Source organism: Carcharodon carcharias, chromosome 14 (genome assembly GCF_017639515.1).
Source record: "Carcharodon carcharias isolate sCarCar2 chromosome 14, sCarCar2.pri, whole genome shotgun sequence".
In the NCBI taxonomy this organism is placed as follows: Eukaryota; Metazoa; Chordata; class Chondrichthyes; order Lamniformes; family Lamnidae; genus Carcharodon; species Carcharodon carcharias.
In genome coordinates this window covers 45,319,888-45,345,275 of record NC_054480.1, presented here as the reverse complement: position 1 = coordinate 45,345,275, position 25,388 = coordinate 45,319,888, and the positions used below count along the sequence as shown (strand labels likewise).

The 25,388-nt window shown below is 43.6% G+C and overlaps 1 protein-coding gene across 1 annotated transcript; it reads right to left on the bottom strand.

The window, feature by feature from the left end:
- Positions 1–5,812: 5,812 nt before the first annotated feature.
- Positions 5,813–6,742, bottom strand: LOC121287526 (fibronectin type III domain-containing protein 11-like). The gene has a single exon (XM_041205460.1). The coding sequence runs from the start codon at positions 6,740–6,742 to the stop codon at positions 5,813–5,815; it is 930 nt and encodes a 309-aa protein (XP_041061394.1).
- Between the last annotated feature and the right edge of the window lie 18,646 nt (positions 6,743–25,388).

Sequence of the window (25,388 nt, the reverse complement as noted above, 5' to 3'; positions counted from 1 at the left end):
TCTCCTCTGGTGACTGCCTCCTTAGCCCTCACTATCTTGAGGCCACTTGCCCAGATCAACATGTGCCCCCCACACACACCCTGGGTACCCTCCTTCCCCAGTACAGCTCTCTTCCTGCAGCCTCTTCTCTTGCCTGAGGCCACTTCCCCCCTTTCCCAAGCAAGACCTTCCCCTGCAGCCATCGAAAAGCCACCCACATATGGCTGATCTGGTAGGTAGAGACCTACCCGTGAGCTCCCACTAAAAGTGATGTGGTGCTGTCTGTGAAGCCTGGCGCTGATGACTGCGAGTCCGGACTGAAGCAAGGTAGGCAAACAAACCTTGGAATCCCAACTGAAGTAAAGCCCGCCAGGTGCACATCGCTTACGTGTTGTTATGAAACACATCAGTGTGTTTTCCCTCAGATGTGGGCAGACGATCTAACGGGGGGGGGGTTGCAGGGTGTGCCTGGCAGGCTGGCCTTATAATATGTTATGTATCACAATGAGGTTCCTGACGCCTGATGGCAGGAAATACGGCGAGCTGAGCGGACAATAGCAAACTGGTTTCATGCTGTCGTGAAACCAATCGAAACACATTGTCCACTCAACACCGGGGGAATGGAAAATCCCGGCCAGTGAATGGAACAACTCAAAATCTCACAGACACTGCAGAAGAAAATTAAAATCCCAGAAATTGAAGGAAAAATCAAAGAAGCATTCTGACCTGAAAAAAGGCTCAAGAGGCAATGGTGCAGATTGAAGTTGCCAGTGAAAAGCTACATAGAGAGGCATGGAAGCTGAAGGCAGAAATCAAATTCTTTTCTGCAGCAGAAGGTTGAATCCTATGGAAGTCCAGCTGCAATACCCAGTGTGTGCAGAGTCTGGAAACATGGCAAGGGAGGGCTAAAAATGAAAGATTCCTAGACTACACAAGTCCTAATAAAAGTTAAGTACTACTGTGGTCAGAAATCACCATTTAAATTGCAGTCCGAGAAAACCAATTCCAAGGCAGTGCCTGAACATGTGATGGCCAAGCTCACTCCAAAAAAAGAAAAAACCTAATTAAAAATTAATGATGACTAAATAGGTAGCTTTAAAGATTGAGCATAAGCTGGGATTCAAAGCTTCTAAGGCCCAAGAACATTGTGCTAAATTAGGGAAGACTCTAATCAGCCGATCCAGGCCACCATTGTTGAAGAAATTTGAACACTGAGATTGTGAACCCCATTACTGCTGGAGCTGCCAAAACTGGCAAGTGCATGAAAACCCTTTGTAAAGATGATATGGTGCCGCCACCTTGGATTTTCAGAAATCTGTTAAAGCTGCACCTACAATTTAAAAATTTTAAATATGGATCAGAGATCTACTCTTCCAGATCCATTTGGACTTATCCAAGGACCTGCCCAATCACAAAATTGGGGACTTTGGAGAAAGAGATTCCTTTGATACATGATTGCTTCAGGCCTAAATAAAATACAGAATCTGAACAAGGGCAGCAGATACATGGGAACACCACCAACTGGAATTTCCTCTCCAAGCCACTCACCACGCTGACTTGGAAATATATCACCATTCCTTCACTGTCATTGGGTCAAGTGTACCAACACCACATGGGCTGCAACAGTTCAAGAAGGTAGATCACCACCACCTTAAGGGCAATTAGGGATGGGCAATAAATGCTGGCCTAGCCAGCAATGCAGACACCTCATCAATGAATAAACAACCGTAAACACACTGCTTTATTCAGTAGGCCCGATAGCTGACGACATAATAGCTATGCAATGAATCAATGAATCATCTGTAAAATTTAAAGATATTTTAAAATCATTCAACGCTTATTTTAACTTCAGAAGTAACAAAATCCTTGAAAGGGCTAAATTTAATATATGTGTCCAGCAGCCAGGAGAGCTTGCTGATTTCATTGCTAATGAGCTGTATAGAAAGGCTGAAGGCTGTGATTAAGGTGACCTGAAATCTGAGCTATCAGGGATAGAATAGTTGTAGGAATGATGGACGATGCACTGTCAGACATGCCTCAAGTGAAGGAAAATCTAACCCTTGATAAAGCTATCCAATTGTCAGGCAATCTGAAATCTGTTTTCAGCACAGATCCATATTAAGGGGAGAAAGCAAACCCTGGTACAAAGTAAAAGCCACTGTAAAACAGCACAGGAAAAGGGACACCCCAGGCCAAGGGAAGCAATATCCTACCTGACCAGTAGAGCGACCATACCAGTGCTGTGGAACAAGTGCCCCCGACAGGCGTGATCAATATCCTACAATTTCAGCTCAATGCTTTCAAAGTAACCGAATAGGGCACTTTGTGAAGCAATGCAAAACCAAAACATCAAGACATGCAGAAGATCCTAAGAGGATTCATGAGGTCCAGACAGCACACCAAGAGGACACACAACCATGCTTCTTGGGTGAGGTCAGTGATTCCGGATTTTGGTTCTGGAATGTGAACATCTAGGTCAATGGGTATCTCACAAACTAAGTTGGACATGGGAGCCAGTGTTACAGTCCCATCAGACAAAGAATCATGGTTGAGAGACCAGCTATGAACAATGGACATGCCACTTGAAGGGCCTGGAAGAATGCGACTTCTGGTCATCAACAAACAAATCTTCAAGCTGATGTATGTCATCTGTAACCAGTCTTTTTCTCTCTTGAGCAGAGATGCCTGCGTAGTGAAAACATAAAATGCTGGAAAAACTCAGCAGGTCTGGCAGCATCTCTGAAGAGAGAAACAGAGTTAACATTTTGAGTCCTTATGACTCTTCTTCAGAGCTAAAAAGAAGTAGAAATGTGGATTTTATACTGTTTAAGGTGAAGCAAAATAGAAGGTCAGGGACAGGTGGGAACTGAGAGATTGACAAAGATGTCATGGACACAAGACAATGGGAGTGTTAATGGTAGTGTTAAAGATTAAAGAAGGAGCAGATAGAGGCATAAAGGTAAGATAGCAGAATGCGTTAATAGCAGAACAAGGATCAGCGCTCTGAAAGTAAAATATAGAAACAAGTGACAGATGGCCCTGTTTGTGGGGGGGGGAGAATAAAAAAAATTTAAAAATATATATAAGATATAAATATATACTAAAAATATTTAAAAATTGAATGAATAAAAATAAATTAATTAATTAAATTTTAAAAAATTAAATAATGATTTTTTTAAAAAAAATTGGATTAAAAAAAGGATAAAGACGGAAGACGGATTTCACGGCCTGACTGTGCAGCCCTGAATCTCCTCAAAAAGAAGAAGGTGGCCAAGCAACCACTATTATAAATTAAACAGATCTGCAAATTCCTGAGAGTGCCAACAAGAAAGATTCTCTCAACTGGCACTTCAGCCCTGAATTGTCTTCTTTTCTTGCAGAGCAGGGTTGTCCACTTTTGGTACAAGGTGCCAGAAGCCCCTCATTGGTCAGGCCAGCCAACCACTCAGATGGTTACCATGACACCTCAAGTAGATGACAGTCAAGAAAGGAACCAGTAACAAGAAGAGCCTCACCCTCTGGCTCTGATGCCAGTTGGAGAGATAAACTCTAATCCCCAGCCAGCATGACAGTGCCACAAAGGATGCTGGAACTGAATATCAGCCATCCATTGACAACAGCACACCACACAGCCAAATACAAAGCTGAGCTTATTGCCAAGTCACACAGAAAAAGCGATCTTCCATCCCAGTGTGCGTCACAGCGAGCCGCACAAAGGCCAGAATTTGTTCACCTCGTAAAGAGCGGCATAAACTAACCTTCATCTATCACTACAATTGAGGAATCGACAAAGAGCAATTCAATGCCATAGAACAGAAAAAGAGAATGATAAGACACCCAGATGCAGAACAATCTCCGATTCAACAAAGTTTACCTACAGTGGCAGAGCCTATCACTCCGCTAACAGTAGTGAGGACATGAAATGGAAGGGTTATAAGGCCTCCAGACCACCTAAACCTATGAACTCAGAGACTCAAGGGGGTGAAATGCGGTAATAGTAATACATAGGGGAAGCTGGGATAACTTGTAAATACATTGAATAAAGACTTGGGAGGTGGTGTAGTATAAGGGTCTGGCACATAAAAGGTTAACATGGGACTGAGTACAGTACCACCCACACAATGATGTAAGGGAGCACATGACACACCTAGCGATCAGTGTAGTGTTGGACAGAGCCATGTGTAGAAGCAAGCATGGAGACAACTCTTAGCTTAGACCTTTACTGTACCTGTATATATTTTCTACTAGTTAATAAATACTTACTGTTCAACTACCTAAGACTATGAATGCCTAATAAGACCTACCGAACTACGCCCAACATCTTACAACAATTTCCTTCCCTCCCTCTTTCACTGCATCCCTGCCTCTCTGACTGAGGCTATAAGAAGGATGTTACAATAGGCCTTAAGAGTATCCCACCCCATTCCTTGGCTTCCCATTGCCATTTAAACATGGGAGAGCTACATTCTCAAGAGCTATTAGGGATGGGCCACAAATACTGGTCTCACCAGTGACGCTCACATCTCATAAAAGAATAAATTTTAAAAATGACACATTGATATTCAAAGCAATAGGTTACATGAAGATTGGCCACTTGGGCAAGGTATCCAGTATCAGAGTCCTGCTGGTGCTCTCCAAGCTGTATCCCCAAAAGAGCTGATTGGCTATGAATTGAGGGAGGAGTGTATAGGATGGGATCACAATCCTTGTAAGTGAAGTTATTTTTCTAACCTACAGAAAGTTGCACAGCAAGCTATATAATAAAAAGCTTTTGAAAATTAATTGTACAGAAGTTTATTTTTAGTGAACATCATTCTGCTTATACAAGTCATTTGTGTGATGCACTTGGTCTTGTGAAAGCAACACTGTAGCTGATAAGAGGTCCAACTTTGAGATTAAGCCCTAATAAACATTCATCTTTCAGTTCTCAAAGGCTTGAAGTGACAAAACTTGACTAACACTGAGCCTTTAACCAGTTTAAATGCAGACTGTGATGCAGTGGTCGTCTAGTACACTGTACCATGGGGTGGTGGGATGTAGGTTTACATCCATAATTCCTTACGTGCCCAACATTTCTTTTCGACACAGCTTATAGAGGAGGTGATGAGCTGGATTTAAATGGATCTCCATAGCAGGGAGGGAAAGAGACCAAGTGAGTGAGATCGGGCATCTCTTGTGCAGCTCCTGAGAATCCTTTAGAGGATGGATTTGCCGAATGTCTTGGAGCAGACTGAGAATAATACACTTGGTCGGGGAATAAGCTGTAATATAGAGAAGCCTAGTTAAGGGAAGCAAATAAATAAACAAATGCAAAATATGTAAATCAATTAGGATGATACTGTAATATTCTACAGAAGCACTTTCCCTTTTAAAAACTTACAATATATAAAGCAAGTTTAATATGAAAACTGGTGGCAAGTGCTTTGAATAGCTCAGCTTTTTAAATTGTTTCTTAATCAATAGAAGATTTTGTTTCATTTAAAGCTAGAATGAAGATAACCATTACTGCCTTCATGTGAATTTTGAGGAATGGTTGGTATTTTCAAAGTGATAGGCCCCAGTAATGGGTATATTATAAGATATTTTTGATGTCAGTGTGTTTCAAATGTGCTTATGCAGATGATGAACACAAGGAAAATTTATGCAATACAAAACTAAATATACTGGTAATGGTCTGAATCACTTTCTTGCTGTTGCTGTTGCTCCTGTCCTTTGCTATTTCATTTCTAAACTTGTGTATTTTCATCTAATATTGTATTTTATATTCATGAAAGAAAGTTCAGGCAGAAATAAAATTGCTAAAATGTGTCAATATATGTAATCATTTGAAAATCTATGTGAAACTGCGTGTTTTATTACATACATACTGCAGGTAATTTGATGCTTTTGTTTTTAAGATCATGATGTCACACCATGCTGAGTAAACAAGTGTGTAATTCTCTGCTCGGCTAATTGTAAATTCATATGAACTATCAGGCAGCAGATTTCCAATCTCAATACTGCCCGATTCCACAGAAATCACTCCAGAATGGTTCTTGTCGGTGGAATAATGAGGCTCCAAGAGTTTGTATTTGAGTACATATAGTTCATGATGTGCTTCTTCCCCAAGGACCAACCACTTCAACTCCACTGAATTGTGATAAGCGGATGATTCTTTCCGATCAAACAATACTGGCATCTTGGTCCTCAGTGCCAATCTGAGTTGAGGTATTTTGTTTGACTTTGCATCGCTCATTAAGTGATGCTTCACATAAAGTTTGCCAGGAACAAGAAGTGATATGAAATTTTTTAATGTATTGAAGAGCTGTCCAAGTCTAGAACAAGTAGTATTCCAATGTAAAAGAAACAGTGTTATATCTGATATCTTAGCAATGACTTTCAACTCTTCGCGTCCATATTTCAGCTCACTGAGATATTCCCTTAGCAGCAGAAGCTGGATTTTGACCTGAGTCGTCCCTATATTTTTCATCCTCAGAAATTTGCATGGATCAACCAGCTGGTAGAGTACATTGGGCTGAAATAGATTTTGGTCTCCCAGTGTCAAGTGTTTTGGTAATACATCTATGTAATAAGAGCATTTTTTCAACAATTCCAGTCTTGTTTCATAGTGCTTCAAGATATCTGTGTTTAAGTTGTTTCCCAGAAACTGCAGGACTATATTTTTTCTGTCTACATATTTTCTCCAGGCATCACCAAGGATCCCACATTCATTAATTCGTACAGTCTCTTTCTTAGGTGAGGATTGATCGCTGTGCAAAGCCATCATCCTTTTCTTCTACAATACTGAATAGTAAAGCAAAATATCAACAGTGTAAGTACTCAAAACATAACAAGCAGGGTAATGTTTATTTTAAATAAATATCAGTTCTCATTTGCATTTAATGTCTTCAATATCCCAGTCAGCACTGGTAATTTGTCCATAACATATGTATCTGTGTGTGAGTCCACCCCTGCCAGTTTCATTTCTCTTCCACCATGGGTGACAGGGCCCTTGACCATATCCATTCTACACCCCTCATCTTTCGATTAGCACTCCACAGCCTTCCAGACTTAACATTGAGTTCAACAATTTCAGACCATAACCTCTACCCCCAATTTTTTGGGCAGCAGCTTTTGGGGATGATTCTGCTATTCCCGTACAAGATATCTCTATCTCTGACTTTTTTCCTCCTTGTACTGTGACTGTAGCTATTGATTGTATCATGAGTAACATCAGTATTTATTGTACTTAACACATTTAGATTGCATTATAAATGCTAATGGAGTAATTGAATGGAGTAGTTCATAATGGAGAACGGAATAGTCAAGTTTTCCTCTTTGCTGTCCCTGGGGAATGCTAGGTTTCCAGACACACTGAGAAAGAAAAGGGGGGAGAAACTCATTTGATAAAATTTACATCACAGAAACAGACTGTTCAGATCTACCAGTGTTTATACTCCACATAAGCCTCCTCCCACCATCTTCATCCCACCCTATCCCCATCAACATTTCCTTTTATTCCTTTCTCTATCATGTACTGATCTAGCATTCCCTTAAACTTATCCATGCAATTTGCCCCAACAACTCTGTGTTCCACATTCCGTCCACTCTTTTTGTCAAGAAGATTCTCCTGATTCCCTATGGGATTTTTTATGATGATCTTATATTCATGAGCCATAATTTTTAAATGCAGGTCCCTGCTCATGCCATGCTGATTTCAGATTCTTGGGCCTGAATTTTACCCTTGGCAGGCGCGCGCAATAGGCCGGCCTGTGACTGGTCGGGAAATGGGCCTTCACCTGTGGTCGGCCTCTGACCACGATTTCACACTGGCTGGCCAATTAAAGCCTGCCCAGTGTGAAATCCGTCTTCCCAATGGTCAGGAAGGGTTGGATGGGGATGGGGTCCCGTCAGCTGCTGGGTCCAATGGAGACCCAGCGAGCGGTTTAAAAATGGCACAGGCAGCTCCTTGCAGGCTGCCTGGGAAGAACATATTTGCTGTGTGCTGAAGACCGAAGCTATGGCGCCGCCAGGTGGCCATGCCTATGGAGACGCCAGGCTGGCATTCAGCCCCCCACTTTTTGGATGCGTGTCTCACAGTCCTCCTGGAGGAGGTGGCTGCCAGGAGGGACACCCTCGTCCTCAGAGATGGAAGGAGGAGGCCGCCGCACCTGACAAAAAGAGCTTGGGAGGAGGTGGCAGTACAGGTCAGCAGCCATGCCGTTTTACAGTGCACATGGGTGCAATGCCACAAAAGGTTTGATGACCTGCTGCGATCGGCAAGGGTTAGTATTGTGTTGGCATAGATCAAAGTGTTGAAGTGTTAAGGTCTGGCCATCACCTATAGAGCTCAGAGGTGTTAGAGCCTGAGTGCCAACTGTCAGTGACAATGGAGCTGGCCAAGGGGGTGAGCCCTGGCTGCTTGGGCTGAGTGCCTTGTGGTTCAAAGGCCATGACTCGGATGCGTACTTCAAAGTGTTCCTCAGGTGGGGTTGGCCAGGCAGCAATGGCACTGCTGGTAGAGAGACGAGCCTTAACAACATAGAGAATTTGCAGAGAGATGGAGGCTCCCCAAACCTCCTAATCCTATCCAGATTCAAGCAGGACGCCTTGGAACTCGAGAGGTACCACACAGTCACAGAGAGACTGGGCTGTCAGACAAAGGTAAGAGTGCAGTGCAGAGAGGTGAGAGTTGTGGATGGTGCAAACATTCTTGTGTAGTCTCTTCATTGATGGGAGCCTCAAAACTGGAGACCCCACTGATTTTATGAAAGACGATGGCAGCATGATGCAGATCTCCCTTGTCTCACCAGGGTGCCTGGCATGCACCATAACAGTGTAACGACTTAAACTAATGACATGTCATTGTTCTCCCTTAGATTCACCGGCACACATTCATTCTCAGGACCCCAGGGAGCCACCCCTGACACCAGAGGACTGCCAGGCTTCAGCTGCACCCACATCACACCTGCTCTCTGAACCAGGCACCAGCACAGATACCAGCGCCTTTATGGGCATTAGATCTTCAAATAGAATGTTGGAGCACAGCGGTTAGGGTTAGGGTTAGGATTAGGGTTAGGGGTAGGATTAGGGCTGGGGGGGGACTTCACAATCGCTTGAGGAGTAGGTGGAGGCAGAGAGTGCCAAGGGCACCAGCAGCCAAGGACAACTGGAGAGCAGGACAATGCTGAGTCAAAGCAGATGATGAGCCTCCAGAGTTGTCTAGTAGGCAGCAGATGCTGCATGTCCAGCGAGGTGTGCAGGAGGATCTAGCGGAGATCCACGAGGGTATGCATGCCATGGTCTCTGTTGTGGAGGAGTCCATGCAAAGCATGAGCACTGCATTGACCCTCATGGCCGAGCACAATGCCTCCTCCATTGAGAGAGTGGCAATTCTCACAGAGAGGCAGCACCAGGGACAGAATCAGGGACTCCTCGGGTTGCACTCATACCTACAAGCCATCACACAGGCACTGAGCTCTGGTGGTCAGTGCCAGTGTGGAAATGGATGAGGCACCCAGTACCCCAGCTAAGTGCCTGTCCATCAATGGTGAGCAGGGAGGTCCAGAGCAACATCACATGGCGCATAAGGTGCCTGTCATCTCTGCGGGCTCCTCTCAGGGGGCTCTGGATGACGGTAGCAGCTTCTCCACCCCCCTGACAGTGACCGGGCATCTGATGAGGCTGCAGTGACAGGGGAGAACCCAGCCATGGCACTGGCCGCTCCCTCCCAGGTGGGGCCAGCACAGGCTCCACTGGCCAGAGGACGACCACCAAAGTCATCAAGACACCAGAGTCAGCAGGCTGCCTCCAATGCTGCTGCCAGTGAGACGGATGAACCAAGCCTTCGCAAACATAAGTTTGAGGCACCATGAATACAAGAGGGACTGGTCACGGGTGATCATCTGTTCTGTAATGTTTTGTTTATGTTTACTGGTCTGGGAATGAAGACCAGAGAATTATGTTAATTTGTTTGAATTGTGAAAATGACATAAATTTTGTTTTTGTCATAATGGCCTGAGTATGCTTCACCTTTTTTTTTGGTGCAGGGTACGCCAGTATGTAATGCTGGGCATGAGTGGCTCTAAATTTTATTGCACAGTCACTGAATGGACTTTGGGTTCAAATGAAAGGGTCATTTCAGCCATCTGGGATGGAGGCGGCAGCCCTGGCATGAGGTGGAAGCAGATCTTTGACAGCCTAGCTGAAGGAGCGTTGGATCAAGGCAACTCTGGTGTCCATGCCTCCCTGGAGGTTACTGAAGTCTGCCTCCACACCCTCAGCATTCTCCTCACTGTGCTTCTCTTCTGACTCACTACTGGGATTCATCCTCTGTGGCCTGTGCAGCTGTGACAAGATCCTCCTCCTCCATTGCCAGTGCCAGATTGATCAACCATGATCAGTGACACCCACTCTGGGGGGTGTTGTAGAGCTCCCCCTGAACGGTCCAGGCATTGGAAATGTATCTTCAGAAGACTTATGGTCCTCTCTATCACTGCCCTTGTGGCGGCATAACTCTTATTATAAAGCTGTTCTTCCTCTGTTCTTGGATGGCGGAGAGGCATCATAAGCCACCTTTTCAATGGATAGCACTTGTCACCCAGCAGCCATCCATCTAGTCGGGCTGGAGCACTGAACAGCCTCGGCCCCTGAGAGTGTCTGAGGATATAAGCGTCATGGGAGCTGCCAGGCTACTTTGCACAGAATTGCAGAATCTGTGTCCTGTGGTCACAGACTATCTGCATGTTCATTGAGTGGAATCCTTTTTCCTGTTGACGAAGGCGCCAAGCTGTCCAGCTGGTGCCTTGATAACCACATGTGTGCAGTCAATGGCACCCTGGATGCGGGGGAACCCAGCGATCGCTGCAAACCCTCTGGCTCGCTCAGCCTGGCTGGCCTCGTCCATATGGAAATGACTAAATATCATTACCTGCCAGTACAGAGCTTCTGTCGCGAGCTTGGTGCAGCTCCGAACACCTGATTGGGAAACTTCACAAAGGTTCCCCACAAAGAGCCGAAGGCATAGATGTTGCAGGTTACTGTGATCTACAGAGCCACTGGCATGGGGTTTCCACCCAAACAGTTGATGTTGATCTCAGGTGGACAAATGAATGTCACAGTCTCCCTGGAGAGGCAGAGCCTCCTTCGGCATTGCACCTCAGACATATTGAGGGAGCTGCATCGCCGCCTGTAAACCCTGGCAGCAGGATAGTTGCGTCTTCTGCAGCCCCTTCCGCCTTGGACCACCTGCTGACCCTACGCCCCTTGTGCCTGTGCCTCCCCTCCCACAAGTCGCTCCCCTGGAAGCTGCATTGGGACATCTAGCCTCTTCTCCATTCTGCCCCTCTATTCCTCCTCAGAGGAGGTGTCACCAGTGGAGACCACAATCCCCATTATCAGGGTAACAGGAGGATGTCTGATACCTGGAAGGGTCCACACGATTAAAATCCTCCATAGGCTTGAAATGAAGCCTGGAAATGCTAACAATGAAGCCCAGAACTGAGATGAAGCTGTCAAGTTCAAATAAGCAACCAGTAGCAAACTATCTCCTGGGGCTGAATTTTGACCCCTGTCGGGGGGTTGGGGGGGGGGTGGTGTTTGTGTGGGGGTGGGCAGGAGCGAGAGTGAACCTGATCTGTGCCCCCGATCAAGTGTGTGCCTCCATTTTATGTGGGCGGGCCAATTAAGCCCCTCCCAATGTGACGCTCGCCCAGAAGCGCTGTGCACTCCCTGTGCGGGCAGGGGGGATTCCCTGAATTGGAAGTACGCTCTTTTGCGCGCATGCACGTGGAAGAGCGCAGAAATTTCCCTGAGGCTCTGAGGTGTCTCAGGGAGATTTGTTAAGTTTAAAATTTCTAAATAAAGTATTTGAAAGCTTTTAAAACATATTCCCTCATATGACAGTGTCACATGAGCTGGGACATATCATAGATTTTAAAAAATTTTTATTGAATTTTTAAACACTTCATGAAACCTCATCCCGCCTGTGGATGAGGTTCTATGAAAAATGTGAAGGCCACCTGGACTTTTCATCTGCAATTCAGGCAGCAATTCAGCGGGCATGCAGCTGAGTCGGCTGTGCTCCTGGCCGAACTGAAAATCTAAGTGACGCGTGTTGACGTCCAGCTTGCCCGACGTCAATGGGCGTCAAGTTACGTGTTGGTGAACGGGCCCCGCCCCCCGCTCGCCGACCGGAAAATTCAGCCCCTAAACTCCTCACTGCTCACACTGCCAATGCTGCTGACCCTTTTTATCTCACTCTTGGATGAGGTTTTGCAAAATGTGGGCTGCTCACCTGTCCATTTTGCCCATGTGATGAGTGCGAAGTCACACAGGCAACATAAGATTGGGTTCAATTGCCTTTTTAATGGCCTTAAGTGCCTATGAATAGACGGCAGATGTGGCCCTGACACCCGCACATGCCGAAAGAACTGAAGATTGTATACTTGCAGGAAGACGTGAGATCGCTTGCACCATTGATGTCTTCTTGTGCTATTTTACGTCTGATCGGGTCAGGCACACACCTGCCCACGAGGCGTAATATTCTGCCCTTAATCATTGGTGTGTGGCCCGGTGGATTTTAACTATCAGGTCTCATTAACATTTGATTGGTATGCTGCCCGTTTAATTTCATCAAGAACCGGCAACCCACCCACTTACAAAAGTCTATTTAAACCATGAATGAACCACTTAATGGGAAGTCGCATTCACTCCTTTAAGATAAATTGCTGTATTTTGCTGAGTATGAATACAGTCTACCCAGCTCCACTCATTGAAGAGAATACCAAGATACATGGGTAGCTTATCAATTGTGGCAAATAGGATCCTTACTGTTGAGGTGAACAAAATCATTATTTGTAACCTTTAACTGCAATAATCTCTTGGGTGGGGATACATTTGTAAGTCAATTCGTCAATGGTATCGACATAGTCAAAGTTTTGTGAAGACCTCCATATGTTGCTTGTACTGGTGAGTTTGAGGATTGTTTAGGTAGGTACATTGCACCCCAAAGCTGCTGCAGTGTGTCTATTCAGAACTTGACAATGATGAGTTAAAGTGTATCAAGCTCAATGTCATGCACGTCAGGTGAGAGAATTTTGGAGCAGCACTATCCTGTGGTATGAATACTGTTGCCAGTTTTGGGACCTATATGTGCTATATGTCCTAGCACTTTCTAATGCTTTATTGACCTGAACATAATGTATATGAAGGCCAGTGCTGACTTTCCAAATTGCATGCTGTTATTTTGTAAAAGGCCATTTAATAGTTGTTAGATTAAAAATTGATTAACTGATTTGTTTTAAAAAATGAATGAAATACGGTTGAAATGAAATGTTTGTTAATAAAATTGAATCCAATTTAGATGGGGAAATGGGAGCTGCCTAGGGACAATTTATGAGTGGCTAAATATGCTCTTTAATGTCCTTTTACCGACAATAGTTCAATGATTGCTTCTAGCTCCCTCCTGAGGATGTAACAGTGAAACAAGGAATTAATTTAAGAGGCAGTGAGGGAAACTGCTCTGCAATTTTGCAAGTGAAGTATTTCTGACCTATATCATATAGTATGATCTTAACTTCAATGAAGTCTTTTAGAAGGATAAAAGACAATTTATTTAAAATGATAAGGCTGTGCAATAAAAAATGATAAGCATGGAGGATGCCTCAGTAAAATTAACATTTCTTATTTGTGAATGAATGGTCTTACAACCACTGTGAGGCTGAGCAGGCTGCAAGCTGTCTGGACTCTGGGGAGACAGAGCAAGTAACATTCACTGTAATGAAAGCCTGATATAGTTCAGCAAGGAGGGTTCACATAAATCACTTCCAACCAAAAGAGAGGAAAACAGAATGATTTACGAACTAAAAGAAAACCAAGAGGAAAGTGGACAGTGCTTCATACTACAGCCAGTTTGGAGAGAGGCCTGGAGTTCACAAAATTTCAAGATAGATACCAATAAGTAAGGCCATTCAGCCCATTTTATCTCATCGATGTAAAGCCATTCGCTACCCCCATGATTTTCCCAAATGATTCCAGCGCCTTTGCTCCCACTGCTTTACCAGTAAATGCATTCCATACGCTGATCACTCTTCATGTGATGACCTTGACACCAGTTCAAAATTTGAACCTGCATCCTTTGTCCTATTGCTATAATTTAGCTCAAAGTCGTCTGTCAGATTAATTTTATTCTATATCATTTGCTGCCTTGACAAAGCTCAATGAGTTCAGCTCTAAAACACCTCCTTTCAACTCTGAGAAGCCTAACAATCTCTCTTTCCCTCATAGCTCACACTTCTGAGACTGGAAATGAGACTTGTTGCTCCTCTACTCTCTGTTTTCAGAGCTGGAAAATTTGCTTTGCAGCTTGGTCATCGTAAAAGAGAACAATGCTTGAGAGGCACTCTGGCCAGAGCTTGGCAGCCTTTGATTAATTTTCCTATATTATTTGGCAATCTCTCTGTTTTGTTGATTGCTACTCTGCAACCATGACTGGATGTTTTAAGTGTAGAATCTACAAGCACACATGGGTCTCTTACAACTTCACCCTAAATGATGACAACACCACTCATGGAGCATGTGCATCATCCATTTTTTAAATCATCAAATGTGCAATGCTTTATGCTTTTGCATAATAACTTTCATCTGCCACTGGTCTGCCCAATTATCTATCTAACTTCTCAAATTCAGCTGATCACTATTTCCTCAGTTTGGTGTTGCCTGCAAATTTAACCAGTTTGCATCAAGCTTCTGAACTCACATAGCTACAGTTAAGTAGACATAGTGACCCCTTAAAGCAACAGAGAGTAGTTGCAGGGAATTGAATTTTCAATAGATGCTGAGCACAGAAGGGCATTGTACTGAGTATGCAGGATAAGTACATTCCTAGGATCAACAAGCATTGGCTAAACAAGTTGGGCCTTAAATGGATTAACAAATTAATCAGAAGGAAAATAAAACACAAAACTGGCCTATACAAATAATGCAGGAGAAAAGAGAATGGATCCACAGAATGTAAAAACATGCAGCAGAATAAGGATGCAAACGGTGAATCAGTACAAAATAATTAAGGTCCTGAATGATTACTTTGTCCAAGCATTCACAATGAAGCACACGAGGAACTTGAATAGAAATACTGGAACCTAATTTCATTAGTGCTCAAAGCTAGGCACAATCCTTGCCAGACCTATCAGAATGCAAAGGCCTGAGGGTAATCGTAAATTGGTCATCAGGTCTCATCATCATAATAATAGCAAGCTGTGGGTGCTAACAGGGTAACCTAATGTAGTTCACCTTTTGGATTTTAGCCAATTCAAACAAAAGAAACAAGCTAAAAGTGGATATACAACAGTAAAGAAACAATTTGCAATTATGTAACGCCTCATGTCCTCAGAACATCCGAAAGTATTTTAAAATCAGTTGGTAACTTTTGAAGTGAAATATCTGTTGTTATGTAGGCAATTGAATTTGTGCCAGCATGGTCCTACAAACATTATATGAATGCACACAACTTGTTTTTGGTGGTGTTTTTTGAGTGTAATATAGGTCAGATCAGCGCTACTTGCTCTTCTTTAAATGGTGCTATGGAGTCTTTTACGTCTATCTGAAAGGTAAATGACATCTAGGTATGATTTCCCAATGCAATGGCACTACAGAAAATGTGACCCTCCCACCGTATTGCACTAGCCCATGTTACTTGCTCAAGTTTGTAATAAGGCTTAAGCATACAACATGCTTTCAATTGTGCCAAGCCAACACTGACTGGGAATCTGAAAGGACAATCAAGAGGTTGAAGATATAAATAGCAGAATATCAAAAGGAGGGGTGGAGGTGCAAGAAAAAGGAGGAAAATTTAAATAAAAGACAGAAATAACAAAATGGATTCTGGAAGACAAATATGAATAATACCCAGATAAAAGCAAAATACTGAGGATGCTGGAAATCTGAAACAAAAACAGAAAATGCTGGGAAAACTCAGCAGGCCTAACAGCATCTGTGGAGACAGAAACAGTTAACATTTTGAGTCTGTATGACTCTTCTTCAGAGCCCTCTAAATAATACCTCCTATAAGTGGTATAGGAAAAGATTAGCCCCACTGCTACACAGGTCCCACTGCTTGGCCTAAATAGCCAAGTGGTTATGGTACTGGGCTTGTAACCCCAAGATCAAGAGTTCAAATCTCACAATGGCAAACTAAGAAATAATGTAACTTCATCTGAAACAGATGGAAATGTTTAGGCTTGGCCTAAATAGCCAAGTGGTTATGGTACTGGGTTTGTAACCCCAAGATCAAGAGTTCAAATCTCACAATGGCAAACTATGAAACAATGTAACTTCATCTGAAACAGATGGAAACAGGTTTACTCAAAAGAGTATCAAGAGTTCAAATCTCACAATGGCAAACTATGAAACAATGTAACTTCATCTGGAACAGATGGAAATGTGTTTGTACTCGAAAGAGTTACACAGGTCCCACAAAAAGAGCTGAGGCAATTTGGGAAGACTTAGAAGGCCAAATTGGCTTTAAGTTTAACCAAGACCCAGATGAACAATGAATTATTTTATATACTTGATAAAATAGCACATTTAGACCTGCTGGTGCTGGACTTGATCTGTTCTTAACCAGTGTGACATCAGATTTATACACCAATACTTAATACTAAAGCTAATAATAACAAATTTGTAAAAAGATGGGTAATGCTAAGAAATAAAAAGAGTGCACCCCTTACCTTGCAATGTCAATTCCATTAAATTTGCATAACATTCCTGATATGGGAACATCCTTCAAAGTGTAATTAATTTAACTTACTGCAGATGTCTCTTTTTTAAACGAAATAATTGGAGTACAGTTTTCTGTGCTTTCTATCCAATTATAGTTCTCGCTGTATCTTTTGTGTTCTTTTATTTCAAGTACTACTCCTGGTAACCATTGTGAATCAGAACAGTAAATATTCTAATCTTTGTGAGGTAGCAGGCACTCTGTTGCTTGGACATATAGAGGCAACACTCTAGACATTTAGATGCAGATAGTAGTCTGGACTGACAGACAGAGCAATAGCAAAATATTTCTTCTGCTTTCTTCAGTGTCCCCTCATTTCCATCTTCCTCCCTCTTTCATTGACATCCATTCCATCTTCTGACTGACTGTGTGGCAGTTAACTGTCAATCACCTGAAGCCCAATTAGGGCCTGAATAGGTGTTAATTACTATTTGAAGCTTAACTAGTGGTGAGTCAACTCAGCTCGATTTAAGAAAGAGACTATCTAGAAGCACACTATCGTGGCTTGCACATGAACAGGAGAGAGACCACATCCAGAGTGGCTATTCGGAATTTGGTGCAAAGCGGGAATTCAGTGCATAGGAGACAAGTGCATTTTTTCCTTGCTATCCGACTTCTTAAATCTTCAGAGCGTGCTGCAGCAGGAGAGGCTACAAGGGAAAGGAATCACTTGTAAGTGATGGGTAAGGTATTTACTATTTTAATCACTTATAGTTTAAGGTCTTTTTGTGGTTTACAGTTTGTATATTCTACAGTAACAAGGATCAGGAAAGAAGGGCCTTAGAGTAATTGACTTAAAAGGTTTAATTTAAAGGGATAAGTCATGGCAGGAGCAGTCAAAGCCATGGCGTGCTCATCATGCTCCACGTGGGAAGCCGAGGACATTTCCAGTGCCCGGGACCAGCATATGTGCAGGAATTGTGTCCAGCTGCAGTTCTTGGAAGCTGGGGTTTCTGAGCTGGAATGGCAGCTGGGAACACTGCAGAGCATCTGCGAGTCTGAGAGCATCGTAGATAGCATGTTTAGAGAAGTGGTTGCACTGCAGATGAAGGGACTTGAGGAAGGAAGGGAATGGGTGATCACCAGGCAGTCCAAGAGAAATAGGCAGGTAGTTCAGGAGTCTCCTGGGGTCCCGCTCGCAAATCAGTATTCCATTTTGGAGGCTGATGAGGGCACTGGTTCCTCCAGGGAGTGCGGACAGAGCCAAACTTCTGGCACAACAAGCAGCCTGTCTGTACAGGAGGGGAGGAAGGGAGGAAGAGCAATAGTAATAGGGGATTCTATCGTCAGGGGAACAGATAGGCACTACTGTGGCTGTCAACGTGACTCCAGGATGGTGTGTTGCCTCCCTGGTGCCAGGATCTGGGATGTCCCTGAATGGCTGCAGGGCATCCTGAAGGGGAAGGGTGATAAGGCAGAGATTATGGTACATGTTGGTACCAATGACATAGGTAGAAAGAGGGATGAGGTCTTGCATCAAGAATTCAGGGAGTTAGGCAGTAGACTAAAAAGCAAGACCTCTTGGGTTGTAATCTCTGGATTACTCCCAGTGCCACATGCTAGCGAGCTCAGAAATAGGAGAGTAGTGCAGATGAATATGTGGCTTAAGAGTTGGTGCAGGAGGGAGGGTTTTAGATTCCTGGATCACTGGGACTGTTTCTGGGGAAGATGGGACCTGTACAAGCGGGACAGTCTATATCTGAACCGTGGCGGGACTAAATCCTTGCGGGCGGGTTTGCTAGTGCTGTTGGGAGGAGTTTAAACTAATTCAGCAGGGGTGGGGACACAGAATGTTAGCAGAATAGGACACATCATAGTACAGTAAAACAATCAAGTCAGAGGGAGTACAGCTACAATAAGCTTCAAGGGAGTAAGGCAAGGCTGGATGGCCTCTACTTTAATGCCAGGAGTATTAAAGGTAAAACGGATGAGTTAAGGGTGAGGATTGACATGTGGAATTGTGATATAGTGGCCATCACTGAGACATGGTTGAGGGAAGGGCAAGATTGGCAGCTCAACATTCCAGGATATGGAATCTTCAGGCGAGACAGGGGAGGGGGTAAAAGAGGAGGAGATGTTACATTATTAGTTAAGGAGTCAGTTACTGCAGTAAGGAGAGATGATATCTTGGAAGGGGCATTGAATGAAGCTTTGTGGGTAGAGCTTAGGAATAAAAAAGGGGCAACCACATTATTAGGTGTTTATTATAGACCCCCAGATAGTCAGCGGGAAATTGAGGAGCAAATATGGACACAGTTTGTGGAGGTGTGTAAAAACAATAACAATAGGGTAATTATATTCGATGATTTCAACTTCCCAACATAATTAGGATAGACATAGTGTTAAGGGCTTGGATGGAGTGGATTTCTTGAAATGTATACAGGAGAACTTTTTAGGTCAATGTGTAGAGGGTCCAACAAGGGACAGCGCAGTGCTGGACCTAATTCTGGGGAATGAAGCCGGACAGGTGGCTGAGGTGGCGGTGGGTGAGCATTTTAGCGATAGCGACCACAACATGGTACAATTTAAGTTTGTCATGGACAAAGAAATTGACAAGTTGCAAAAAAATGTTTTGGATTGGGGGAGAGTGGATTTTAGTTAAATAAGGCAGGATCTGGCCAAGGTAGACTGGGAACAGTTACTTGTGGGGAAATCTACAGAGGAAAAGTGGGGGGTGTTCAAAAGGAAATGGAGAGGGTACAGGCTCAACATAGATAAAAACAAAAAACTGCGGATGCTGGAAATCCAAAACAAAAACAGAATCACCTGAAAAAACGCAGCAGGTCTGGCAGCGTCGGCGGAGAATAAAAGAGTTGACGTTTCGAGTCCTCATGACCCTTCAACAGAACTGGTTATATAACAGTTCTGTTGAAGGGTCATGAGGACTCGAAACGTCAACTCTTTTCTTCTCCGCCGATGCTGCCAGACCTACTGAGTTTTTCCAGGTGATTCTGTTTTTGTACAGGCTCAACATGTTCCCTCTACGGTGATAGGAAGGAGTAACAAGCCCAGAGACCATGGATGACCAGAGATATTCAGGTTACGCTGAGAAGGAAAAGAGAGGCTTTTAGCAGGTACAAGGGAAGCAAATCAGCAGAGGCATTAGTGGAGTACAGATAGTGCAGGGTGGAGTTTAAGAAAGCAATCAGGAGAGCAAAGAGGGGATGTGAGAAAGCTCTGGCTGGTAAAAGTAGGGAAAATCCCAAGACATTCTATAAGTATATCAATGGGAAGAGGATAACCAGGGAAAGAGCAGGGCCCATTAGGGACCAAGGGGACAATCTATGGGTGGAGCCAGAGGACATTGCTAGAGTGTTGAACTTCACATCCGTCTTCACCCAAGAGAGTGAGGATGAAGGTATTGAACTCGGTGAGAGAGACTGCAAGGTTCTTAAACAAATTGATAAAGGGAGTGACAAGGTATTGGAGGTGTTGGCAGGCTTAAAAGTGGAGAAATCTCCAGGTCCTGATGATTTATATCCCAGACTGCTGAGGGAGGCAAGGGAGGAGATCACAGGAGCTCTGACCCAAATTTTTAATTCCTCTCTGGCCACGGGGGAGGTGCCAGAGGACTGGAGAACAGCTGATGTGGTTCCACTATTTAAGAAGGGTTGTAGAGATAAACCAGGGAACTACAGGCCAGTGAGTCTCACATCAGTGGTAGGGAAAGTATTGGAGAAAGTTCTGAAGGAGAGTATCTATCTCCACTTGGAGAGGCAAGGTTTGATCAGGGATAGTCAGCATGGCTTTGTCAGAGGGAGCTCATGCTTAACAAATTTGATTGAATTTTTTGAGGAGGTGACCAGGTGTGTAGATGAGGGTAGCTCAGTTGATGTAGTTTATATGGATTTCAGCAAAGCCTTTGACAAGGTCCCAAATGGGAGACTTATAAAGAAGGCAAATGCACATGGGATACAGGGTAATTTGATAAGGTGGATTCAAAACTGGCTTAGTTGTAGGAGGCAGAGGGTGATGACAGAAGAATGCTTTAGTGACTGGAAGCCAGTGTCCAGTGGCATACCACAGGGATCTGTGCTCGGTCCCCTAATATTTGTCATTTATATAAACAACATAGCTGACTATTTAGGGGGTAGGATTAATAAGTTTGCGGATGACATAAAGATTGGTCGGGTGGTTAACAGTGAGGTTGAGTGTCTTGGGCTACAGGAAAATATAGACGGGATAGTCAAATGGGCAGATAAGTGGCATATGGAATTTAACCCTGAAAAGTGATACACTTTGGAAGGAGTAAGTTGACAAGGAAGTATTCAATGAACGGCATGGCACTAGGAAGTTCTGAGGAATAAAGGGACCTTGGTGTGTGTGTTCATAGGTCTCTGAAGGCAGAGGGGCACGTTAGTGGGGTGGTGAAAAAGGCATATGGGACACTTGCCTTTATCAATCGAGGCATAGATTACAAAAGTATGGAGGTGATGTTGGAGTTGTATAGAACCTTGGTGAGGCCACAGCTGGAGTACTGTGTGCAGTTCTGGTCGCCACAATATAGGAAGGATGTGATTGCACTGGAGGGGGTGCAGAGGAGATTCACCAGGATGTTGCCTGGGATGAAACATTTAAGTTATGAAGAGAGGTTGGATAGACTTGGGTTGTTTTCATTGTAGCAGAGAAGACTGAAGGGTGACCTGATCAAGGTGTACAAGATTATGAGAGGCATGGACAGGGTGGATAGAGAGCAGCTGTTCCCCTTAGTTGAAGGGTCAGTCACAAGGGGACATAAGTTCAAGATGAGGGGCAGGAGGTTTAGGGGGGATGTGAGGAAAAATGTTTTTACCCAGAGGGTGGTGACAGTCTGGAATGCATCCTGGGAGGGTGGTGGAGGTGGGTTGCCTCACAACCTTTAAAATGTACCTGGATGAACACTTGGAGCGTCATTACATTCAAGGCTATGGGCCAAGTGCTGGTAAATGGGATTAGGTAGGTAGGTCAGGTGTTTCTCATGTGTCGGTGCAGACTCGATGGGCTGAAGGGCCTCTTATACATTGTGATTCTGTGATTCTTTGCCATTCATTTCCCCAATTACCCCTCTCTTCTCTCTGAGCTCAACCCCTAACTTTGTACTGCTGGTAGTAGAAGCAACTCCTGCCACTGCAAATTGTAGGTAAGAACTCCTGTTCTTCCAAGAACTCCTGATTACAGTACCTGGCTAGGTAGTGATGATGGCACCGATATAGGTACCATGGAGTAGTGCGTGGAACCCAGCCAAAGCAAAATAAAATGACAGTCAGTACACTAGAAAGATTTATGTTGTGCTGTTTCCAGAGGTGCTGGGAAAAAAAAAACTTCTGATTAAGCAGAATCCACCTAATTTTCCTTCTAGTACCACTGCCAATACCATCATTATGTAGTAATTGTATCATAACTGAGATTGTACAAGCTACCCATGAATACTGATCATCATCATTAACCAAATTACACTTAAGAATTAAATCCATGACAATCACCAAGGGGACTAAGCATTACAGGGCATGAAAGCACTGGAAAAAACATTCATCCGTAGGGCCACTAGCTTGTGGTATTGAGTATGTCAAATTGTACTTCAGTTGCATGTAATTATAGAATTTTATGAAGTTTTTACTAGTGTTTAGCGATCATCTTTCTATGATTCTGTCAACTTACCTGTGAAAACCACAAAAATTGGTGGCCTTGCTCATCAGATCTCTGCCTCTTTCATAACGCTAGGCCACATTGTGATTGTCACATTTTAATTAGCATTAAGGAATAGCAAATGCTAATTGTGTCAAAGGAAGCATTGCCAATTAAAGTGTCTGTTGAACTCAAGAAAGGGTTTTTTCTGTGATCTTTGCCTATAACAGTAAATTTCCTCAAAGGGTGTTGGATGCAATTGTTTTGATCAGGTATTCTTCTACATTGCATCAGTTTTCATATTTATTATTGCTTTTATTAATTGATAGTTCACTCATGTGAAATTTTTAAGACATGGCATTCTTTAAATTTATGATAATTGGCTAGATTTTGTGTTCAGTGGTGGAGTGACGGCACTCATGGGATTGTACAGCACAGAAGGAGGTCATTCAGTTCATCGAATCGGCACTGGCTCTTTTGAGGTGTAATACTGTTCTGTGCTGTTTCCCTGTCTCTGCATTTTTTCTCCTTCATGTATTTATCCAATTCCTTTTTGTAAACTACTATAGAATCTGTATCCACCGCTCCAATAGGCAATGTATTGCAAATCATAGGACACAATCTTTAGCTTGGCAGGCGGGCATGCGCCTGACACGCTTGAGCGTGAAATGACGCACATTGATGTCGGGCGAGCATCCCAATGTCAATGCGCAGTTGTACGATAGTTCAATTGGCAGGCCCGCGCCGGAGTCGGCAGCACGCTCGCCGACAATTAAAAGGCCTGTTAAAGAGTCAATTAAGTTAAATTTTTCGCTGTCAACCTTACGGTTGGTGGGCAGGCAAAAAGCCTTTGCATTTTTTGGGAAACTTTATCCACAGGCGGTATGAGGTTTCCAAAAGCAAATAAAAATAAAAGTTTTAAAATTTAATTAATAACATGTCTCTGTTCATGAGACAAAATCACATGAGGGGACATGTTTTATTACATTTTTCAATTCTTAATTTTTAAATAAAAACTCTTCATCTCCTTGAGGCAGCTCTGCGCCTCAGGGAGATTCTGAAGTGCGCTCTTGCGTGCATGCACAAAGTTTGCACTCGCCCTCCTCCCTTCCCGTCTACACAGGCAGTGCTGCCACTCATGTTTCACGCTGGGCAGGCCTTAATTGGCCCACCAGCATGAAATTGCCTTCCAGTCTCGATCGCGGGCAGCAGTCGGCTTCCCACCCACCCCCACTGAGCCCGCCCGACATGGGCTAAATTCTGCCCATAACCATTTCCCTTGTAAAAAAACATCATCCCTCACATTGCTTCTGGTTCTTTTGCCAATCACTTTAAATCTATGACCTTTGTTTATTGACCTTTCTGCCACTGTAAACAGTTTCCCTTTATTTATTCTCTCTAAACTCTTCATGAGTTTATTCATGTCTAACAAATATCCTTCAAGCTTTCTCTCTGATCTAAGGAAAACAATCCCATCTTCTCTAGTTGATCCATTTAACTGTAATCCCTCATTCCTGAAACTATTCCTGTAAAGCTCTTCTGTATCCTCTTCAATGTCTTCAAGTCATTTCTAAGGTGCAAATTGGACACAATACACCAGCTGTGGCAAAACTAGCATTTTGTACAGGTTTAGCATAACTTCCCGGCTTTTTGTGCTCTAATGCCTCGATTTCTAAAGCTAGAATCCCACTTGCTTTATTAACTCCTTTATTAATCTGTCCTGGTACCTCCAAAATTATTTGCACAAACATCCCTTGGGCCTTTTGCTTCTTGCATCCGCTTTAAAATTGTACCATTTAGCATGTATTGTCTCTCAACATTCTTCCTGCCAAAATATATCACCTCACACTTTTCTGTGTTGAATTTTATCTGCCCTGTGTCCACATATTCCATTAGCCTGTCAATGTCCTCTTAAAGCCTTTTACTATCTTCCTCACTGTGTTCCTGGCTTCTTTTCTCTGCTGCACTCATCTTCTTAACCCCCTTTCTGCTGTCCTCTCCACCTTCATAGCCAACGATTAGTGTAAGGAGCTCATGGACTTATTTGTCATTAAGATCAAAACCATCTGATCAGTTGCCTCTGCCACAACTTGTCCACTAGCCCACCTGGCCAATCTGCCAATAATGTTCCCCCGTCCTATCCCTGAGCTTGCATCATTCAGTTCCTCCCCTATGTCCCCTCACGCCGTCTCCGAGCTCAAGTTGTACATGTGACCTACCTCCTGCACCCTTGACCCTATTCCCAATAAACTGCTGACCACCTAACTCCCCCTCCTCCCCATGTTAGCTGATATTGATAATGGTTCCCTTTCTCCTTTAAATCTGCTGTCATCACCCCTCTCCTCAAAAAACTAACATGTGACCCCCCCACCAGCCTTGTAAACTACTTTTCTCTCCAAAGTGCTGGAACATGTTTTAACCTCCAAAATCCATTCCCATCTTCCTGAAACTCCATGATTAAATCCCTGTCACAGTACCAAAACAGCTCTTAACAAAGTCACAAGCAACATCCCATGTGACTGTGACAAAAGTAAATTTTCCCTCCTTGTCTCTTTCATCCTGTTCAAGGTCTTTGAAGGCTGACCAAACCATCCTTCTCCAACGCATCTCCACTATCATCCAGCTGCGTGGGACTACTGTCACCTGGTTCCATTCTTATTGTAGCCAGAGTATCACTTTCAATGGCTTCTCTTCTTGCTCCTGCATCATTACCTCTGGTTTTCCTCTAGAATCTATCCCTGGCCTGTTCTGATTTCTCATCTATACACTGCCCTTCATACCAAAGCACAGCATTAGTTTTCACACATATGCTAACAACACTCGGCTCTTGCTCACCATCACTTCTCTCGACTCCTCCAATGTTGCTAAATTATCAGACTACTTATCTGGCACCCCCGTAATGAATTCATTTCCTCCAATTAAATCTGAAGCTGTTTTTTTGGACCCCACTCAAAACTCTATTCCCTAGCTACCAACTCCATCCTTCTCCCTGGCAACTCTCTCAGATTAAGCCAATCTGTTTATAACCCTGGTGTGATATGTTATGCTG